Source organism: Theropithecus gelada, chromosome 2 (assembly GCF_003255815.1).
Source record: "Theropithecus gelada isolate Dixy chromosome 2, Tgel_1.0, whole genome shotgun sequence".
In the NCBI taxonomy this organism is placed as follows: domain Eukaryota; kingdom Metazoa; phylum Chordata; class Mammalia; order Primates; family Cercopithecidae; genus Theropithecus; species Theropithecus gelada.
The window spans coordinates 67,240,948-67,263,098 of NC_037669.1; the positions used below are offsets into that span (position 1 = coordinate 67,240,948).

The 22,151-nt window shown below is 44.3% G+C and overlaps 1 protein-coding gene across 1 annotated transcript in view; it reads right to left on the reverse strand.

Moving 5' to 3' along the window:
- GXYLT2 (glucoside xylosyltransferase 2) overlaps positions 1-22,151 on the reverse strand; it is a 79,413-nt gene that overhangs the window by 49,931 nt on the left and 7,331 nt on the right. Inside the window, exon 2 of the mRNA XM_025374973.1 lies at positions 9,109-9,301. Within this exon, the coding sequence (XP_025230758.1) occupies positions 9,109-9,301 (193 nt within the window). The remainder of the gene's footprint in view (positions 1-9,108; positions 9,302-22,151) is intronic.

Genomic DNA, 22,151 nt, shown 5'->3' on the forward strand with positions numbered 1-22,151 from the left:
GGGCTCAGGTAATCCTCCCACCTCAGCCTCCCAAGTAGCTGGGACCACAGGTGCACACCATCATGCCTGGCTAATTTTTCTATTTTTTATTGAGACAAGGTTTTGCCATGTTGCCCAGGCTGGGATATAAACATTTTTAAAAATACATCATTGGAAACACTTTAACATTCTGAATGAGGAAAGGAGTGACAGAAAAAGTATTTGACATTTGATATATGAAGGGCACTGACCAATTAGAACCCACACCAGGCATTACCTAGTATTTACCCAGTATAATCGCACAGACCCATTAGAACTGACACTAGGCATAAACTCTCAGTATGACAGTACTGACCAGTCAGAATGAACACTGGCACAAATACTAGGTATAAATACCAGTACAAATGTACCACTGCACAACAGCCCAAAATCAGCCCCCAAAAAAGAATGGGAAATTCACATGGTCCAGTGGCTCCCTTGGCTCTCTGCATCCTCTAACAGTCTGGGAGGCTGGGGCTGCAGTGAGCTGTGATGGCGCCACTGCACTCCAACCTGGATGACGACATGAGACCCTGTCTCAAAGAAACAAAAACAAAAACAAAAACAAAAAAATCCTCACCACTCTGATTGTTAGCATCCTCTCTTCAGAAAGGTTTGACTACCTTTGTCAATCTAACCGCCCACTTCATCCTTTACCTCAGTAGGTAACTCCTCCTTTCTTGCAGGTTCATTCATTCTTTTGAAGTTATAAAAAAATATTTTTGAGCATCTACAAATGTTACGGAATAGAAGACTTTTAGGATCTCAACTCCATTACATTGCTTTCACATGGGTTTGGCTGGCTTCCAATAACACACTAGATACGATGAAGCCGTTAAAACTCAATTGCGGCTGGGCGAGGTGGTTCATGTCTGTAATCTCAAAATTTGGGAGGCCGAGGTGGGCGGATCACCTAAGGTCAGGAGTTCGAGACCAGCCTGGCCAACATGGTGAAACTCCCATCTCTACTAAAAAATACAAAATTAGCTAGGTGTGGTAGTGCATTCCTGTAATCCCAGCTATTCAGGTGGATGAGGCACAAGAAGCACTCGAACCCAGGAGGCAGAGGTTGCAGTGAGTGGAGATCATGCCACTGCACTCCAGTCTGGGCAACAGAGTGAGACTCCATCTCAAAAACAAAAACAAAAACAAACAAACAAAAAACAAACTCAGTTGCATCAGTCAGGATAAACTAGGGTTATCAAGAATTTATGGCCAGGTGTTGTGGCTCATACCTATAAACTCAACACTTTGAGAGATCAAGATTGGAGGATCACTTGAGACCAGGAATTTGGGACCAGCCTGGGCAATATAGCAAGACCCCATCTCTCCCCCTAACCCCAAAAAAGTTTATTTTAAGGTGTTTTTCTTTTCTTTCTTTTTTTTCCCTAAAGTTTATTTCTTGTTCCTGCTACATCTTCAGACTGGCAAGGGGCTGTGCTCAATATTCTCGCTCAGGGGCCAAACTCATGGAGGCTCCATCTCAACTCACATCAGTGAACGCAGATGCAAGAGAAGGAAGTGTGGCAAAACACACACTAGATCTTAAGTTTCCACCAGGAAGTGACATATTTTATGTTAAAAGTGACACTCATCACTGTCACCCACGTTCATTGGCCAAAGCAAATCACACAATCACACCCAACTTCAGAGGAGTCAGGGAGGTGCCAAATGACCATGCATCTAAAACGAGGAAACCTCTAATAATGACCACGAAGGTAAGACAACAACGACCACACAGTGACAGTGAAGTGCAGCCCTTACCTTTCCCAAGTCCTCCATGGACGTCCCTGAAAGTGCTGGGCCAGCCTCAGCTTGCTCCTCTAGTAATGAGAAACCCAATACCTCTTATTTATTTATTTTTTTTGAGACAGGATCTCCCTCTGTCACCCAGGCTGGAGTGCAGTGGGGTGATCTTGGCTCACTGCAACCTCTGCCTCCCAGGTTCAAGCAATTCTCCTGCATCAGCCTCCTGAGTAGCTGGGATTACAGGTGCGTGCCACCACACGGGCTAATTTTTGTATTTTTGGTAGAGACGGGGTTTCACCATGTTGGCCAGACTGGTCTCGAACTCCCGACCTCAGGTGATCTGCCCGCCTTGGCCTCCCAAAGTGTTGGGATTACAGGCATGAGCCACCGCGCCCAGCTCCCCCAATACCTTTAAAAAGGGCTCCTTGCATGGAATCAGAACCAGCTGCCTGAGACCTCCTCCACATCACGCCTCGTTTTGTCCTGCAGAGCAACACGGAAGAAATCTAATTCCAATTGCATATGTCTTTAAACTACTGAAGAATACCTTATCATCTCTTTCTCTGGGCTATTTTTCCTAAATCCTCAAAAGAAAAAGGAAATGAATAATGAAGAGGCATGGTCCCTGTCCTCTAAAAGCATATGGTACTACTTAAAAGCAGCCCTTTGGTGCTTTTTTTTTCCTTTCTTTAAAGGAAAAACAAAAACACAAAACAAAACAAAAAAATCTCCTCACCACGTTTTAGTTACTTTGTGGTACTCTCAGGATGCTAGGTTGCGCACAATAAAATCAATTCAGGCTCTTTTGAGATGGAGTCTCACCCTGTTGCCCAGGCTGGAGTGCAGTGGTGCCATCTCGGCTCATGCAACCTCCACTCCCAGGTTCAAGCGATTCTCGTGCCTCAGCCTCCTAAGTAGCTGGGATTACAGGTGTGTGCCACCATGCCCAGCTAATTTTTGTATTTTTAGTAGAAACGGGGTTTCACCATGTTGGCCAGGCTGGTCTCAAACTCCTGACCTTAGCTCGCCTTGGCCTCTCAAAGTGTTGGGATTACAGGTGTGAGCCACCACGTCTGGTTCAATTCAGGTTCTTTAAGCCAAAAAGAAAGTAATGAAAGGATATTAGGTAGCTCAGAAGACCAGTGGGAGGGCTGGAGAACCAGACTCAGGGGCCATGCCCTGATCCAGCTTGAGCCAGACCCAGGCTCTACGGCGTCTGTGTCTTTTCCATCTGTTAGTCAGAGCCTACCACAAGCCAGTCTGGTAAGGAAACCCCAGCTACTATCACCACAAGTGCCACAGTTTGCCCCTCTGACGCCAGGCACTGAAACCTCCTGATGACAATTCTTCCCATGGCAGCCCTCTTCTCGCCACCCCCTCACACACACGCACATGTGCACCCATATGCACATATACACACGCACGTACATGCGCGCACACACACACATGCATATATACACACACACACACATATACAAATATATACTGACTGCCCCCACCACCAGAATGGATTGGTAGCCTCCTTATTTGTGCGTCCCACTACTTCCTGATTCTGAGTTGGGCAGGAGTATAGTTTAGCCGAATCTCAACCACATGCCTGATCCCGAGTTGCCAGAAAAGGCTAAGAAACCAACTAGCTGGCATCTCCCACTTCTCTGTTGGGAGATGACGAAAATACATGAAACTTTAAAATATGAAGTATCTACCATGTAGACGGCAAATACCACCAGACATCCTGTACATATGCAACTTTAAAAAGTCTAATTAGATACAGAAGAACTCGCCCATACTGCAGCCTTCGGAGGAATCATGACGGTAACTGGCATTTTGTTTTGTTTTCACCCTGAGGTAAAAAATAGGTGGCCCTGAGCTTCCCAGAAGTTATCCCCAAAAAACCCTGGGTTGCCCACAGTGCCCTGGAGAAGGGTGACGGCCCACCCCCTCAGCATGTGCCAGTGGCTTGGCAGGAACCAAAACGGCTGTTCTATTTCTTTAGACCTAACAGAGTGCCCAACATAGAGGAGATGTTTCAGAGAATCTTTGTGGGATAAAAAAAAAATACTTTATCTGATTTGGCCTCACCACCACAAGCAGGGTATCATTTGCCCCATAACCCAGATGACAAACTGAAGCTGAGAGAAATTCTATGGCTTACATAAGGGCAAAGGCAGGATGCACCTAAACGGGCAACATAATCCCTGCATGGACAAGAAAGTGATGGTAGTATACGCCTACCTAGTTTTTTAAAAAATTATTTTTATTTTATTTTTTTATTTTTTTTTTGAGACAGAGTCTTGCACTGTCACCCAGGCTGGAGTACAGTGGCATGATCTTGGCTCACTGCAACCTCCGCCTCCCAGGTTCAAGTGATTCTCATGCTTCAGACTCCCCTGAAGCTGGGACTACAGGCACATGCCACCATGCCTGGCTAATTTTTGTATTTTTAGTAGAGACGGGGTTTTGCCACGTTGGCCAGGCTGGTCTCGAACTCCGGACCTCAGGTGATCCACTGGCCTTGGCCTCCCAAAGTGCTGGGATTACAGGCGTGAGCCATCATGCCTGTCCCCTGCCTAGTTTTTAACACCCTGTCATAATTTCCTTCATTAGATGAGCTTCACTGGTTTAATAAAAACATGAGGAAATGAACTATCAAAGGGATACAGTCATCAGGAAAATTCAACCCCTAGCACAACTTCACAAGTAATTTTTCCATATAATTTAGCTCTTAATTTATAATGTTCCAATTCCTACAGCTCATAAAAAATTACCCCGAAACTTAGTGCTATAAAACAATCATTTATTATGCTTATAGATTTCATGGATCAGGAATTCAGACAACGCAGAGGAGGGGACAGGTTGACTCTGCTCCACAGTGTCTGGGGCCTCAGCTGGAAGCCTTGAAGGCTGGTGGCTGGAATCTTCTGAAAGCTGATTCACTCACATGTCTAGACTTTGGGGTTGGCTGTTGGCTGGAGGCCTCAGTTCTTTTCAAGGGCAGGCATCCTCACAAAGAGCCAGGCACTTCTGCCTGGCTTTTTATCCTTTTTATGACACATAGCATTACATTTGGCATAATGTATTTCATACATACATACATGTTTGTGTATGTATGTACATGTGTATGTACATATATATGTAATATATTAACTGTTGCTTTACAACAAATTACCCCAAAACTTAGTAGCGTACGATCACAAACAGGCCAGGCGTGGTAGCATGTGCCTATAATCCCAGTACTTTGGGAGGCCAAGGCAGGAGGATCACTTGAGCCTGGAGTTCAAAACCAGCCTGGGCAACACAGGGAGACCCCATCTCTACAAAAAATAAAATATTAGCCAGTGCCGGGCAGAGTGACTCATGCCTGTAATCTCAGCACTTTGAGAGTCTGAGGCAGGTAGAACACTTGAGGTCAGGAGTTCAAGACCAGCCTGGCCAATGTGACGAAACCCTGTCTCTACTAAAAATACAAAAATTAGCTGGGCGTGGCGGCGCGGCTTGTAGTCCCAGCTACTTGGGAGGCTGAGGCAGGAGAATTTCTTGAATCCAGGAGGCAGAGAATGCCGTGAGCTAAGATCATGCCACTGCACTCCAGCCTGGGTAACAGAGAGAGATGCTATCTCAAAAAAAAAAAAAAATTATATATATACACACACACACAACTTATATATTATATATATTTAAATATATATAATATATATTTTTATTAGCCAGGCATGGAGACGATGCTGAGGCAGGAGGATTGCTTGAGTCCAGGTGTTCAAGGATGCAGTGAGCTATGATTGTGCCACTGCACTGGGCAACCGAGTGAGACCCTGTCTCAAAAAAAATAAAAACTAAATAAAATAAAACCTCAAACATGTAAGATTTTACATAGTTTCTTACGGTTGAGAATGTACAAGCTGGGTTGTTCTGCCTCAGGGCCTCTCATGAGATTACAGGATTATGGTCATCTGAAGGCTTGAAGGGGCTGGAGGATCTTCCTCCCAGCTCATATACAAGTGTTGGCAAGGGGCCTCCGTTCCATGCAGAGGCCATGCAGGCCTCTCCAGAGGGCTACTCTGACACGGTAGCTGGCTTCCCCCAGACCCACTGACCCGAGATAGAAGGTGAAGTGCCTTTTGTAACCCAATCTCATACCATCCCTTCCGCCCTGTCCTATTAGTCACACAGAGGACCGTGGGACAGTGTAGGAGGGAAGTATACCAGCGTGTGAATAACAGAAGGTGGGACCACTGGGGGCCTCCTTGGAAAGTACAACCTGCTAAACAGATATGGTCACACGTACACATCTTCCTTCCCTTCCCTTTTGTTTTTTGTTTGTTTGTTTGCTTTTTGAGACAGAGTCTTTCTCTGTCGCCCAGGCTAGAGTGCAATGGCACAATCTCAGCTCACTGCAACTCCGCCTCCCAGGTTCGAGCAATTCTCCTGACTCAACCTCCCGAGTAGCTGGGACTGCAGGCACACTCCACCATGCCAGCTAATTTTTGTATTTTTAGTAGAGACAGGGTTTTGCCATGTTGACCAGGCTGATCTTGAACTCCTGACCTCAGGTGATCTGCCCGCCTCTGCTTCCCAAAGTGCTGGGATTACACGTGTGAGCCACCACACCCGGTCCTTCCCTTCCCCTTTTAAAGTCCAAGTCTGTATTTGTTCTGCTCCATCCCTACATCCTTGCTTTTTAGCATGCAGCAGGTACTCACTAAGTACTTGGTAGATGGATATTGTACAAGACATGAGTAGTGTTTGTGCATAGCCAGCTTCCCTTCGTTCCGCCCCATAGAGCACTTCTCAGCCCCCCACAGTTGGATGGGCTTGTGACTACTAGCAAGTTAAACATGCATGGAAAGACCTGTGTCACTGCCACACTGCGGGAATGAAAGGCGGGGTTATGACTCTCTAGTCTCTTTCCTGCCATGGCATCCCACGAACGATGTCAAATGCTCTGGTAAGTGTAGCTAACACATGAATAGCCTCAGTCTACTTCCGTCCCAAACCTGAGGCTGTGCAGAATGGAGGCTCTGCCCCCTGGGAGACAAGCTGCAGGCACATGAAAAGTATCTGAGTTTTGGGGGAGTTGTTACTGAAGCCTGACCTGACCTATCCAGATTTACAGATCTACCATCTCTTTTGGCAAACCTGCTAGCCTCAAGTTGCAGATGGGGAACTGAGGCTCAAAAAGGCCAAAAGACTAACCCAAGGTCATATAGCAAGTACATACTAGAGGTGAGTTCTGAATTTGAGTCTTCTGTCTACTAGTTCAGGAGGTGGTATGGTATATCGATTAATTCCTTGGAAGGTTGAGCCAATAAACTTGACCTGAACCCTGATGAGCAAATCGCTAAAATTCTCTAAGCTCAATGATCTCAGTCTGTAAAACTGGGATATAATAATTACCTTCTTCAAAGGTTACCTTTGAAGATTATGAGGATTAAATGAGATGAACTCATAAATCATAAGCCCTTAACAAATGCTATATACTCTCATTATCATTTCCCTTACACTTCAGTCTCTGAGCTAACTGTATAGAGTTGCAGCCTTTTTCCTTCACCCTTCCCCTGATTCCGATCCTTTACAAGGCATTTTCCAATCAATTCCAAAGCCCCAAGACTATTTCCTCCATGGTTTCTCTGGGTAAAGATGTCAAGGTGATTTTTTTTTTTTCCTACTCAAACATAACACATTTTCCATCTTTCTATTATTAGCCTTTCTCTGCCCAACATGCTTTTATTGGGCATTTCTCATTAGTGCAGCTAGCCTGGTGACAGCATACAGCACTGTTGACTCAAGTCGGTAGACACAAAGCAAACCAGCTTCTCGCTCTGCCACCATTTGAAAATGTACTGCAAGAGAAAACTCTCAAGGAAAACAAAGCCTGATCTGCGAAGGTCATGTGTGTACCTACCCTGGGGGAAGAGACCTTTCCAAAGCTCTTCTTGTGTACTGGAAAAACTCATTACCTATTCTTCAGTATGGGAATAGTCAAATAAATGAGGACATAGGCCTGTAATAAAATAGTATGTAGTCACCAAAAAGAATGAGGTAAGAATGTAGGAGTACTGACTGGGAGCAATGCTGATCATACAGTTTTCAGGGCAGAAAAGCAAGTTCCACAACAATATACACAGTATAATCCTGATTTTGTAAAAGAAATACAATTTAATCAGGATATATACATATGTATGAAATTACACATATGCATATCTATATGTACAAACATACAGATACACAACTGTATATGGAAAAAAAAAACAACCGCAGTGGCTCATGCCTGTAATCCCAGCACTTTGGGAGGGACAGGCAGGTGGATCATTTGAGGTCAGAAGTTCAAGACCAGCCTGGTCAACACGATGAGACCCCGTCTTCACTAAAAATACAAAAATTAGGGCCGGGCGCGGTGGCTCAAGCCTGTAATCCCAGCACTTTGGGAGGCCGAGATGGGTGGATCACAAAGTCAGGAGATCAAGACCATCCTGGCTAACACGGTGAAACCCCGTCTCTACTAAAAAATACAAAAAACTAGCCGGGTGAGGTGGCGGGCGCCTGTAGTCCCAGCTACTCGGGAGGCTGAGGCAGGAGAATGGCGTAAACCCGGGAGGCGGAGCTTGCAGTGAGCCAAGATCTGGCCACTGCACCCCAGCCTGGGTGACAGGGCAAGACTCCAACTCAAAAAAAAAAAAAAAAAAAACAAAAATTAGCCTGGCATGGGGGCATACGCCTGTAATCCTAGATACTCAGAGGCTAGGCAGAAGAATCACTTGAACCCAAGAGACAGATGGTGCAATGAGCTAAGATCACACTACTGGACTCCAACCTGGGCAACAGAGTGAGCCTCTATCTCAAAAAAAAAAAAAAAAAAAAAAACAAAAAAACCAGGGGCTGGGCACAGTGGTACATGCCTGTAATCCCAGCACTTTGGGGAAGCCAAGGTGGACAGATTGCTGAAGCCAACCTAGGCAACATGGCAAAATTCTGTCTCCATTAAAAAACATACAAAAATTAGCCAGGCATGGTGGTGCGTGCCTGTGGTCCCAGCTACTTGGTAGGCTGAGGTGGGAGGATCACTTGAGCCTGGAAGGTTGAGGCTGCAGAGAGCTGAGATTGTACCACTGTATTCTAGCCTGGGCAATAGAGTGAGACCCTGTCCTCATTCAATCCTCACCATATCTCTATGAGATAGGTGTAATTATTCCTGTATTACCAAAAAGTGAGGCTCAGAGTCAAGTGTTCAAGGTCACACAATTGAACATGCAGCAAAATACATTAGTCAACAGAATATGCAGTTCCTAAAATGTAGTCTGTTTGTACTCAGTAAACACTGTGCCATGATTTCTGCAAATTCACCTGCTTATCAAACTCAGGCTTCAGAGAGTCTTCAGTGAAGATGTGGAATTGGATCTTCCTGTGGCTAAAGAGCACAGCTGATTTGAGCATGACCAGCGTCTCCTCCAGCCGATTGCCACAGGCCACCACAGCCAGGTGGATCCAGAGCTCGGGTGGCAGCACAGCTTGGAAACTCCTGGGTTCTCCAGGCCTTCTAGGAAGAAGGAAGACAAGTGAAATCTATTACTAAACTCAAAAAAGTAAAAACAACAAAAAACCAGCGAGTGAATGGTTAGAACATTTCAAAACATGATCAGGCACAATCTGTTATATTTTATAAAGTGATAAGCATTTTGACAATTCTTCCTGCTTAGAGAAAAATACCATTTATTCCCATATTTATCCTGGCAATAGCAGGATGAGTCACTGTTTGGACTGCTATAGGTGTCTGAGGCTTTTTCTGCCAGCACTCAGCTGTCTAGTGCCTGCTGGCTGCCTACTGGCCCATGTTTGGAAATAGTATTGCTAAACTTCGACAGCTGACACAAGGGCTGTGGAGCTCCCACTCGCACAGGCCGTGGAAATTAGATTTGAATGCAACTTGAACAAGAGGAGGGTGGGTTGTGGCTTTCCCATGTGAAACGAGCAACACGATATTCCCATCATCTGGATGTTTTTAGGTTGGGGTGGAATGCATGACCACTGGACCAAAGCAAGTCATGCAAGTCTGGGAGGTGAGAAAAGAAAACAACATATGTGCCCTGACTACATCTCAGGAGAGTCTTGAAGAAACAGGTGTTAATCCTGACTGTCTCGCCAATACTGGTGAGGTGGTGGGTATGAAATTCATCTTCCAGTATGAAATTCACATTAATGAGAAACAGGCAGGAGAGGGGGCAGGTTAAACTGAAAATGCTCAAGGTATCATATACTGAGTCAACAGCTGACAGAGGGATAGGGTCCAAGGGTCCAGAATCATCATCCAGCTATTTCCTAGTAATAAAAGATTTGTTCCAGACCAGGGGATGCAGCCAAGCCTCAAACACACCACAGAGAAACATTTGCAGGCAAGTTGGAAGAAGTTGGCCTGGAAAAGGTGCCCTGAGACAAATGAAACTAATTTACTTGCACAAAAGATTTGGAGACCAGGGGAACTTGGATGTCAAATGCTACCATCCTTCCAAAAACTTCGAGTTCAATCAGCTTGCTGCTCCATTATTCACTGCATGGTTGAATAATGGCAGTCTTGCTCCAGATTTCTTTCACCAGGAGGAAAGTTGAAGATGTGGGTGGAGCATTTTGGAAAGCTTCCCAATTTGATTACTTATGAGCATGCTTAGCAGAAGCACAGTCTCATGGCTCAGCTAAGACCAGATGCGGAGAGTTACTTGGATTCCATCTACTTTGGGGATCACAGGAAAAGACAGTAGAGACATCTCAAGTATCTCTGGAAATTGTCCACTTCTCTCCATTCTCCCTGCCATTATCTGGTGAGGCCACCATCTCCCTTCCCTTGGATCACTAAGACAGCCCTCTGGGTGGTCCACCTGTCTCCAATCTTATCTTTAACCCCCAGCCTATGCTTTCTCCTGGTTGGTGCCAGGGTGATTTTCCTCTAAAATGCAAATAGGATTGTGTTATTCTCTTGATTAAAATCATGCAAGGGCTCCCCAGTGCCCCCAAGATCAAGTCAAAGCTGCTGACTATGGTTGCTACTTACATCTCTCACAACTGCCCCCAGTACCCCAACCTGGAGAGGCGGCCATTCATAATCATAGTCATATTCTGTTTCACTTCCAGGGCAAGTGACCACGCTGTGTTGCCTCCAGGTCTTGGCACATACATTGTCTGTCTCTCTTTATTTCAGAAATGCTCTTCTCTGCCCTCTTTTCCTTGCTAACTCCAGATCATTTATTCATCAACAAATCTTTACTAAGTACTATTATGCGTAGGCATTATAATAGAAAGACAGTAGTGAACAAAACAAAGACGCCTGCACTGGAGGAAGTTACATTCTGCAAGGAATAAGGGAAACACAAAAATAAATAAGAGTCAAAGTAGATGGTAACTAAATAATTTATATAGAAAGCTAGACAGTAATAAGTACTATGAAGGGAATACATAGTGGAGCAGGATGGGGGTACCAGGAGCGGCTGGCAGGCTGGGGCAGCATATTCCCAACAGTGCCAAGTTGGAAAAGGCCTAACTAAGGTGAGCTCTGCAAATGACCTACAGGAGGGGAGGTAGGGAGCCATATGCACATCTGCGGGGAGGAGCATGCCACGCAGAGGGGACAGCAGAACAAAGGCACTAAATCAGGGATCTGCCTGAAGAATGTGAGGACCCCTGCCTACAAGACTCACAGGCCTGGTCTCTTCCTTGGCTTCATGGGTGGGTTTTCATGTTTGCTATTTAAGCCAACTCCCAATTCACATGTAAAGGGATGTGAAGGAGATGTTAAAGATGATGCTAAAATGACAGCCAATCTCTAAAAATCAGTCAAGACACTAGCTGAAAAACGCTACGAAAGAGATTTAATGCAAACTCATTTGCTTAAGATTATGCCCAATATTTAGGGATATGCATATGATTCAAATGGACTAAGACCATAAAGGCAATCACTTAGATATCTTAAATACGAACACCCTCACCTGCCCCCAAACAGAACGACTCCATCTAGTTTAGCTTTACATATCGGGCTTCTGTAAGGATAACAAGTTTTAATCTTAGTAATCAGGGAAGTACAAATCCAAATAATAAAAGAGATTTATTTTTATTTTCAGACTGGCAAAAATTACAAAGTAAAATAGAAGCTGGACCATATTGAGCTTTCACGTGGATATGGGGCAGGGGACAGCTCAGGCGCTGGTTGGGGGCAGTGTAAGTTGGACTGAACACTTTGGAGAGCCATTTGGCAACATTTAACACAGGTGAAGATGGATGTACACCCTCCACCCCTCCAGTCCAACTCCTGCATATATAACCTGAAGAAACTCTTGCACATTTGCACAAGACCTATGCAAGAATGTTCACAGCAGTGCTGTTTATTGATAATGAAAAATAGGTAATAAACTTCAGTGACTATGCAAAGGAGAAAAGTGAATATATTCGCTATGTTTTTAAAGTGAATATCATATAGCAGTGAAAAAAAATAAACCAGACTGATATGTACCAACATAAGGCCAAAGAGGATGAAAAACAACAGGCCAGTGCGGTGGCTCATGCCTGTAATCCCAGCACTTTGGGAGGTCGAGGCGGGCAGATCACTTTGAGGTCAGGACTTTGGGAACAGCCTGGCCATCATGGTGAAACCTTGTCTCTACTAAAAATACAAAAATTAGCTGGGTGTGGTAGCATGTGCCTGTAATCCCAGCTACTTGGGAGGCTGAGGCAGGAGAATTGCTTGAACCTAGGAGACTGAGGTTGCAATGAGCTGAGATGGTGCCACTGCACTCCAGCTGGGTGAGAGTGAGACTCTGTCTCAAACAAAACAAATGCAGGAGAGTGGTTATTTTTTTCCCTTCCCTCCCCTCCCGTCCCTCCCCCCTCCCCCTCCCCCTCCCCTCCCCCTTCCCTCTCTCCCCTTCCCCCTCCCTCTCCCCCTTCCCCCTTCCCCCTCCCTCCTTCCCCCTCCCTCTCCCCCTTCCCCCTTCCCCCTCCCCCTTCCCCCTCCCCCTCCCTCTTCCCCTCCCCTTCCCTCCTCCCCCCTCCCCCTCCCCCCTCCCCCTTCCCCCTCCCCCTTCCCTTCCCTTCCTTTCCCTTCCTTTCCCCTTTCCTTTCTCCTTTCCCCTTTCCACTTTCCTTTCCCCTTTCCACTTTCCTTTCCCCTTTTCTTTTCTTCTTTCTTTTTTTTGAGACAGAATCTCACTCTGTTGCCCAGGCTGGAATGCAGTCGTGTGATTTCAGCTCACTGCAACCTCAGCTCACTGCAACCTCCACCTCCCAGGCTCAAGCAATTCTCATGCCTCAACCTCCTAAGTAGCAGGGACTACAAGCAGGAGGCCACCACGCCTGGTTAATTTTTTTTTTTTTTTTGTATGTTTAGTAGAGACGGGGTTTTGCCATGTTAGCCAGGCTGGTCCTGAACTCCTTGCCTCAAGTGATCCGCCCACCTTGGCCTCCCAAAATGCTGGGATTACAGGCATGAGCCACCATGCCCGGCTGGATAGTGGTTATTTCTGATTAAAATCTTATTCCTTAAGTCAAGTGGTGGGCACTTCATCTTGTTATTATCTTTACTTTTTGTGGCCCCAAACTATTTGACTTTTTTTTTTTTTTAATTAAAAAAAAGCATGCACTGCCCTGCAAGACAGCAGGTCACCTCTTCTCTTCTTTGCAGGCTTCAGTGATTTGGGTCTGCACAGTACAAAAAGCAGGGGCTAGGGACGACAATCTTTCACAGTGTCTGGTGACAGGTACTAAAAAAGAAAAATAAAACCTCTCCTGGTGCCAGTTCAAGTATCAGTGGTTGGGATTTAACGAGACCTCTGCTGGCCTCACCCTATTACTTCTCACATTACATGAAAAATCTCAGGCTTTAGGTAATCAGTGTTAGTGCTGTGCAGTCACAATGCATAATAAAGTTTAAGGACACCGGTGTGGTGTGCCTTTCACCAGCTCCTACTGATGGCACTCTCAAATGTCACTCAAGACTGTGAGGATCCAGGGGAGTGCAGTCTAGGGACCTAGGACTCCTTAACCCCTTGAATGACTAGGATTGGGCAGGGAATGGGTGATAGGGAATTCTAGCACTGCTGTGACTGATGGTTAATATTTACGTTCTTATTTTTACTTTATAAAAGGGGACTGGAGTGAACATTTGCTGTCCAGAAATTTTAAGGACCTGTTGCTAAGGGAGGGGCTGATGGCAACGATCCTGGTAACCATGCTGGTACAGCCTGAACAGGAGTCAACCTATCACAGTGGAAAAGCAGAGTCAGATGATGGCAGGGCAGATCTCCCGTGACTACGTGGATCTAGGTGCACCTGACCCTAACCTGGGGCAGTTTAGTTATTAAGCCAGTAAACTCCCTTTTGCTTAAACCAATTTGAAACAAACTTACAACTTAGCAATCAAAATAATAAGAGTCATAACATAGGTCCTAAAAAGATGTTTCTAATCAACTTTGACTCTTCCTGCCTCGCTCATATTCACTTCATTTATCTTTTGAAATGCCCACTGAACCCATTCCCTCCTTGTTGCTCACTGCTATGACCCCTACCCAAATCGTGACCATTCTTCCAGTTTTGTGGCTGGAAGAGATGCCAGACACCATGTAGGGCAGGGGATTCCCTACCTGGCCATGCATCATAATCATCTGCAGTGTCTGTTATTCTGCAGACTCCCAACCCACAGAGATTCTGATTCCATGGGTCTTGGGTGAGGCCCTGGAGTCTGCATACTAACACACTTGTACTACACGCCACTCATAGTTCAGCTATGGTCAGGAACCAGGGATCTGAGCTCACATCTCACCTTTCCTCCTTTCCTTAAGACTTACATTCCCAGAAATGGAATTACTGGGTTAATATCTATGATCCTTTCAAGAAAGTAGCAATTTTGATGGTTTCTCAAATTTACCCAAGTTCTAAAGGGAAGCATCAGACTATGAGAAGAAAGCAAAAAGTGTAACAAACACTACCCCGGCCATCTCTGGATTACCTGTACTATGTAAGTGGAAATGGTCTTGCGTAAGACCTACTGCCTCCTGATTTCCATGTATTCCAATGGGGTGATGCATAGGTGTTAGTAAACATTTAGACTCCAATACAGCAAGTAACACTGAGTTACACAGTGAGAAAGCTATTCCATTTGCGGTGCTTTTTCAATAACACCAACAACAATAAAGTCTCAGCTTGATGCTTTTTAAGAATTTTAATATTTTCTTACTCTTTTTTGTTTTGTTTTGTTTTTTGAGACGCAGTCTCGTCATGTGGCAAAGGCTCGAGTGCAGTGGTGCAATCCCAGTTCACTGCAACTCTGCCTCCTGGGTTCAAACGATTCTAGTTAGATACCTATAGGAACTGAAAACATGTGTCCACATAAAAGGTCGTACACAAATGTTCAAATAGCAGCATTATTCCCAATAGTCAAAAAGTCCAACTTAAATGTTCATCAACTGGTAAACTGATACATCAAATATCCATATAATGGAATACTATTTGGCAGTAAAAAGGAATCAAGTATGATATGATGTGTGCTACAACATAAATGAACCTTGAAAACAGTAAACCTGTGAACGTAATGACAATGTAAAAAGCCAGATATTTTATGATTCCACATATATGAAAAGTCCAAAATAGGCAAAGCCACAGAGACAGGAAGTATATTAACGAGGCGAGGTGCAGTGGCTCACCCCTGTAATCCCAGCACTTTGGGAGGCTGAGACGGGTGGATCACTTGAGGTCAGTAGTTTGAGACCAGCCTGGCCAACATGGAGAAACCCCGTCTCTACCAAAAATATAAAAATTAGCTGGGCGTGGTGGTGCACGCCTGTAATCCCAGCTACTTGTGTGGCTGAGGCAGGAGAATCGCTTGAACGCAGGAAGTGGAAGTTGCAGTGAGCTAAGATCGCACCACTGCGCTCCAGCCTGGGTGACATAGCAAGACATTGTCTCAAAAAAATAAAAAAAGGTAAAAAAATAGATTAATCATTGTCAGGAACTAAGGGGAGGGGCAAATGGGAAGTGACTAATGGCTTAATAGGTACAGGGTTTCTTTTTAGGGTAATGAAAATGTGAAAATGGCTGGGAGCAGTGGCTCATGCCTGTAATCCCAGCACTTTGGGAGGCCGAGGTGGGTGGATCACGAGGTCAGAAGATTGAGACCATCTTGGCTAACACGGTGAAACCCCGTCTCTACTAAAAATACAAAAAATTAGCTGGGCGTGGTGGCGGGCGCTTGTAGTCCCAGCTACTCAGGAGGCTGTCAGGAGAACAGAGTGAACCCAGGAGGCAGAGCTTGCAGTGAACCGAGATCGTGCCACTGCACTCCAGCCTGGGCGACAGAGCAAGCAAGACTCTGTCTCAAAAAAAAAAAAAAGAAAATGTGAAAATGTTCTGAAATTCGATGAGGGTGATGGAAGCACAATTCTTTGAATAAACTAAAAACGACCAAATAGTATAGTTTTTTTTTTTTTGGATGCAGAGTCTTGCTCTGTATCCCAGGTCCCAGTTCAAGCAATCCTCCTGCCTCAGCCTCCTGACTAGCTGAGATTACAGGTGTGTGCCACCATGCCCAGCTTTTTTTTTTTTTTTGAGACAGAGTCTAGATCTGTCGCCCAGGCTGGAGTGCAGTGGCATGATCTCGCCTCACTGCAACCTCCGGCTCCCAGGTTCAAGCAATTCTCCTGTCTCAGCCTCCTGAATAGGTGGGACTACAGGCGCCTGCCACCACGCCCGGCTAATTTTTGTATTTTTAGTAGAGACGGGTTTCACCATATTGGTCAGGCTGGTCTCAAACTCCTGACCTCAGGTGATTTGCCCACCTTAGCTTCCCAAAGTACTTGGATTACAGTGGTGAGCCACCATACCCGGCCAATTTTTTGTATTTTTGTGGAGACAGGGTTTCACCATGTTGGTAAGTAAGGCTGGTCTTGAACTCCTGACCTCATGATCCGCCCACCTTGGCCTCCCAAAGTGCTGGGATGACAGGTGTGAGCCACTGTGCTCGGCCCAAATTGTATACTTTTAAAAGGTACTTGAGTTAAACTGCAATAAAGTTGTTATTAAATAAATAAATACATCAATGCACTTAACGTTTATAACATGGATAGATGTTGTAAAAATTTTTAAAGCAGGTAATGGTAGTATAGCAATATCATAAGAATTGTGGGCCAGGTGTGGTGGCTCACGCCTGTATTCCCAGCACTTTGGGAGGCTGAGGTGGGTAGATCACCTGAGGTCAAGAGTTTGAGACCAGACTGGCCAACATGGTGAAACCCCGTCTCCACTAAAAATACAAAAAAAAAGTAGATGGGTGTGGTTGCAGGTGTTTGTAATCCCAGCTATTTGGGAGACTGAGGCAGGAGAATCGCTTGAACTGGGGAGGTGGAGGTTGCAGTGAGCCGAGACTGCACCATTTGCACTCCAGCCTGGGCAACAAGAGGGAAACTCCGTCTCAAAAAAAAGAATTGTGATGCCATGTGGGAATGAGTGAGGTTTGTAAAACGTTGCCCTAGTTGTCCTGGCTCAAGTGTTCCCCAAGCTCAAATGAAAAATGATATTCAGAATAACACAGAAGGCTCGGAGGGAGTAGCAACTTCCATGCTTCCTCTCCATGGTGCCTGAGACAAGCGTCTCCTTAATCGCTTAGAAGTCTCAAGCGTGCGACTTAATTAAACTTCAATTTCTGGAGTGTATAAATAATGAAATACGGCATTTATGTGTAGTGCTATTTACTTTGTAGCCTATTACTGCAAAATACACTGAATTATTAAAGCGAGTAATTGGTTCTACTCAGACCCTCTTTTCTGCCATCTCCTGCTATTTCTCTTATCAGTGCTTCTCCTGAACTGTCAAGCTAAATTAACTCAGGTGAACCTGAGGCTGCCATACAGACTGGCAGGGAAAGTTGGATGGAAAATTGCACTTCTTTCAAATACAGCCCTAAACTGCGCTGTTGGCAACTAGTTTTACTTACAGAAGGAAACAGAAATACGTGGGGGAAAAATGGTAGAAGATGAATTTTAAGAAGCTGAATATGCTCACCTTATGCGAAGAATAGACTAGTGATGTCCCCCTCCCTAGTGGAGTATTTTGCAAGATGAAACCATTTTTGCTATTTTAACATGGAGAAAGTCTGCAAATGAGGAGAGAGTGGCAGTTCAGGAAGCGGAAACAACACTTTGATATGGCCCCTGGAAGAAGAGTCCGGAGAGGGATAATTATAGCCATGTCAAGTGTTGGCAGTGAAAGTCACTACTAAAGTTCCCTGCAAACCACAGGCTTTGGAAAGCATGAATCCCCTGACAAAAATTTTCTCCCCTGACGCCATGATTAGATTCTTCACTCAGAACCCACACATGACACTAAGGACTTTGCTAACAGTTAAAGAACTTTTAATGACCCATGGTTTCGAGTTAAATCAAATATCATAAATCTTTCAAGATAGACAGAAGAGCTGGCATTTGCCTTGAAGTCATGGTGTTATATGAATAATGCCAAGAGAGTGCCAAAAAACTCCATGGGGGGCTTCATGACATTATTTGATAAATGTATTTAATTATTAATAGTACCTATTTAGCTTGGCTCATGATATCTGAAATGAGGCTGTATTCTTAAACAAAGTCTAGGTCTAATGCATGGTAGGTGTTCAGAGCCTAAAGTTGGTAATTACAACTATGTGTATACGTGTGTGTGTTTGCTTTTAGACATCATTGTGCACATACATAAGCTTTAAAACTAGTGTCACAGCAAGGATTCAAACCCAGAGAGGTAGACTTAAGAAGCCATGCTTTTAGTCATTATGTTGTATTTGGAACCACACACAAGTAAGTTAGAAAAAGAGCCCTCTCTGGCTGGGCGCCGTGGCTCACGCCTGTAATCCCAGCACTTTGGGAGGCCAAGGCAGGTGGATCACCTGAGGTCAGGAGTTCAAGACCAGCCTGACCAACATGGTGAAACCTTGTCTCTACTAAAAATACAAAATTAGCCGGGCGTGGTGGCACATGCCTGTAGTCCTAGCTACTCAGGAGGCCTAGGCAGGAGAATCACTTGAACCTGGAAGGTGGAGGTTGCAGTGAGCCGAGATCGCACCATTGCACTCCAGCCTGGGCAACAAGAGTGAAACTGCACCTGGAAAAAAAAAAAAAAGGAAAAGAAAAGAAAAAGAGCCCTCTCTGAGCAGATGCAGCCCCTACGCAGGGCTCCTGGCATGGACTGCATTTCAGTCTCCCACGCCTCCCCCGGTGCTCGTGTGCAGGGAATGATCTCCACAACAGACCTTTGCCAATGCTACCTTCCTAATCCACCCATTTGCCATTCGTAGAGGTTATTCACATTTGTGTTGATTTATTCCCCCTCTAGAATTCTACGAAGGCACCTGGACTATTCTCATTTCGTTTTTTCCCTTATGATTGTTCCTGACATACAGCAGACTCTATTTCTTCATCTCCTTCTTCTTTCCAAATTAACATGTTATTGAGATTTTAAAATATGAATCGGCAGTGCTAGTTTGAAATAAATGGCTATTGACATACGAGGGAGAAGAACTAGATGAGGATTACATATTCCGCAAAGGAGCATTTCTGTCTCATTTCCTGAAGAAGAACATGAAGGACTTTAAAGCTTAGAGGGAGGAAACGAAGAAAAATGGTCTCCCCAACTAATTTCCAGCTTCCTAAGCCTCAGGCCATCAAGGGATTTTTAATTTTTATGGTAATTTCTATACCTTAAGTTATTTAATGCATATACAAGTAGTACATATATCATAGAAAAAATTTTAAATACCACCAGCAAAAGTGGGGGGCACTCAATTCCAATTTCATAACTACTGTTAACATTTTGGTATGCTGTCTTCCAGAGTTATACCCAATATACGTGGGTGTGTGTATATACATATGTAAATATATAAAAACTTTTAAACTTGAAGTAGGATCATTTTCATAATTTGTTTTTTTTCCTTACAAATCTGAACAATTAAAAAAAAACTAGAGAGGTTCTAGAAAGCTATCGAATGGTTCAAATTGTGACATTTGTTCTCAGCTACAGCATGGTGGTCAGCAATTTTGCTCTAAAAGCACATAGACCTGGCTTCAAATTCTAGGCCTGCCACTTGACTGTCCTATCTTGGGTAAGTGCTTTAACCACCTTTAGCCCTCAGTTTCCTCATCTGTAAAATGGGCATACTGATGGTAATGGACATCTGCTTTGGGTTTTGGGATTTCTTACTGGCATTCATGTTTAGGACTTTCTGGTAAAAGCGCCTTAATTTTATTTTGGGGACACCACTCTTTTTCTGTTCTCAGCTCAAGAGGCTTGGAGGGGATGAATCAGCTGCCCCTCACCCCACCAGCTGTAGGCACATCTCATGTGTAGCCGTCGGTGATTGGAAACACATGTTAGTCAAGTGAGGTCAACGGAGGCAGCCCTGGGACTTTTGCTGGATGGAATTTTTCCCTTAGGGGCTACTAGAAGAGGAGGTTGCACACCCAGACCTATTGGGAATCATTACATGGAGAAAACTGACCTGAGAGTGTCGCCCACACAGAAGGAAGCAGAGCTAAAAGGAGGCAAGATGGTTAGAAATCCTGGCCTCACCTGTGACTGAAGCTTTATCTCTTTGCATTTTCCAGTTTTACGAGCCAGTTAAAACCCCTTTTATGACTAAGCGATACAAACGGATGAGCTGGCATTCTATCACGTGCAACTGAAAGAGTTCTGCCTTATCCAATATGAGTTCCTACCTCCTAGGTTATTATGAAGATTCAATGAAATAATGCAGTGAAATGCTTAATAAGGTACCTGGCATATTTTAAATCATCATTCAATATTAGTTATCATCATAATTAAGTATTAATATGAAATTCATCAGAAGCCTTCATTTTCCTCTAAATACGTTATATCCATGCCAAAACCAGGCTAGGCAGGGCAGCAAAAAGCACATTATTTTATGTATCAATACTCTATCTTACTACAAACCGGATTTGAACTGCTAGTAAACCTTTTGCTCTGTTTTGTTTTAATTTGAGACAAGGTGTCACTCCGTCACTCAGGCTGGAGTACAGAGGCACAATCTCAGCTCACTGCAACCTCCGCCTCCCGGGTTCAAGCGATTCTCTTGCCTCGGCCTTCAGAGTAGCTGGGATTACAGGCGCCTGCCACCATGCCCAGCTAATTTTTGTATTTTTGGTAGAGGCCAGATTTCACCATGTTGGTCAGACTGGTCTTGAACTCCTGACCTCAAGTGATCTGCCTGCCTCAGCCTCCCAAAGTGATGGGATTACAGGCATGAGCCACCGCGCCTGGCCACACTCCTTCAGCTTGTAATGAGTACCAGGAGACTGAGATTGGTGTATCCTTTATTATATACAGAAGCTGAGTCTCAGCTTCCTCAAGTCATACCTATCCCAACAAGAAAAGGCTGCTTGAATCTGCATTTTAAACAATATATATAAAACTGAAATAGAGATGGGTGTCTCACTATGTCACCTAGGCTGGTCTCTAACTCCTGGGCTCAAGCGATCCTCCTGCCTCAGCCTCCCAAAGTGCTGGGATTACAGGCATGAGCCACCAGGCCCAGCCTTGAATCTGTATCTTAGCCCTTGCTAACACTTGCTGGGAGTTTCTGGTGTCAGCATTTTACCTGCATTGTCTCATTTTGTCACTGAGCTTATTTCTGAGAAAGCCACAATTTGCTGAGGACTGACTTGTTCAAAGTCACACGGGTACTTAGCTGGGTCTAGTTATGGCTCAATTCCTAACAATGCAATGATGGATAATAATCGTACTCAGAACAGCAAATCATTTGGTGACTCCCATGAGCTAACCTACTGTGCTAGGTGCTTTATGTACATTATTATTTCACCTCTCAGATCTCAGTTTTCTCACTCATAAAAGACAGTCATATTTTGGATTATGTATTCTCTATCGTCTTATGTAAAGCTTGGTTTATAAATTGTACCATATGAGATTACAGTCTCTCATGTTGCTAAAAGAGATAGGGGATCATCTAAAAGTCACTTGAAATATATGAAGGTCACTCTTTACTGGCACAAAATCAGCAGCTCCCAATGAAGGTATCATGTTAAAAAACTTCTTTTTCCAGGAGGAGTTTTCAGAACTTCATAATCTGAAACAAATGCTGGGGAATATTTAAGGGAAACGTAAAATGAATATTCTCTTCAACAGAAGTATCTTATTTTCTTTATATTATTTGTAAAATTGTGCTAAAATACATACAACATAAAATTTTGTCTTTTTTACAGTGAATTATAAATGAAGTATTCTTAAGGAAAACAAATCTGTTCTCAAATTCTCTTCCAAAGACTCTCACCTGTGAGTTTTAAAAGGCCCAGTGTCAATATGGCCAGTATTTACTGAATTTAGTAAAGGTGTTAAAAGCA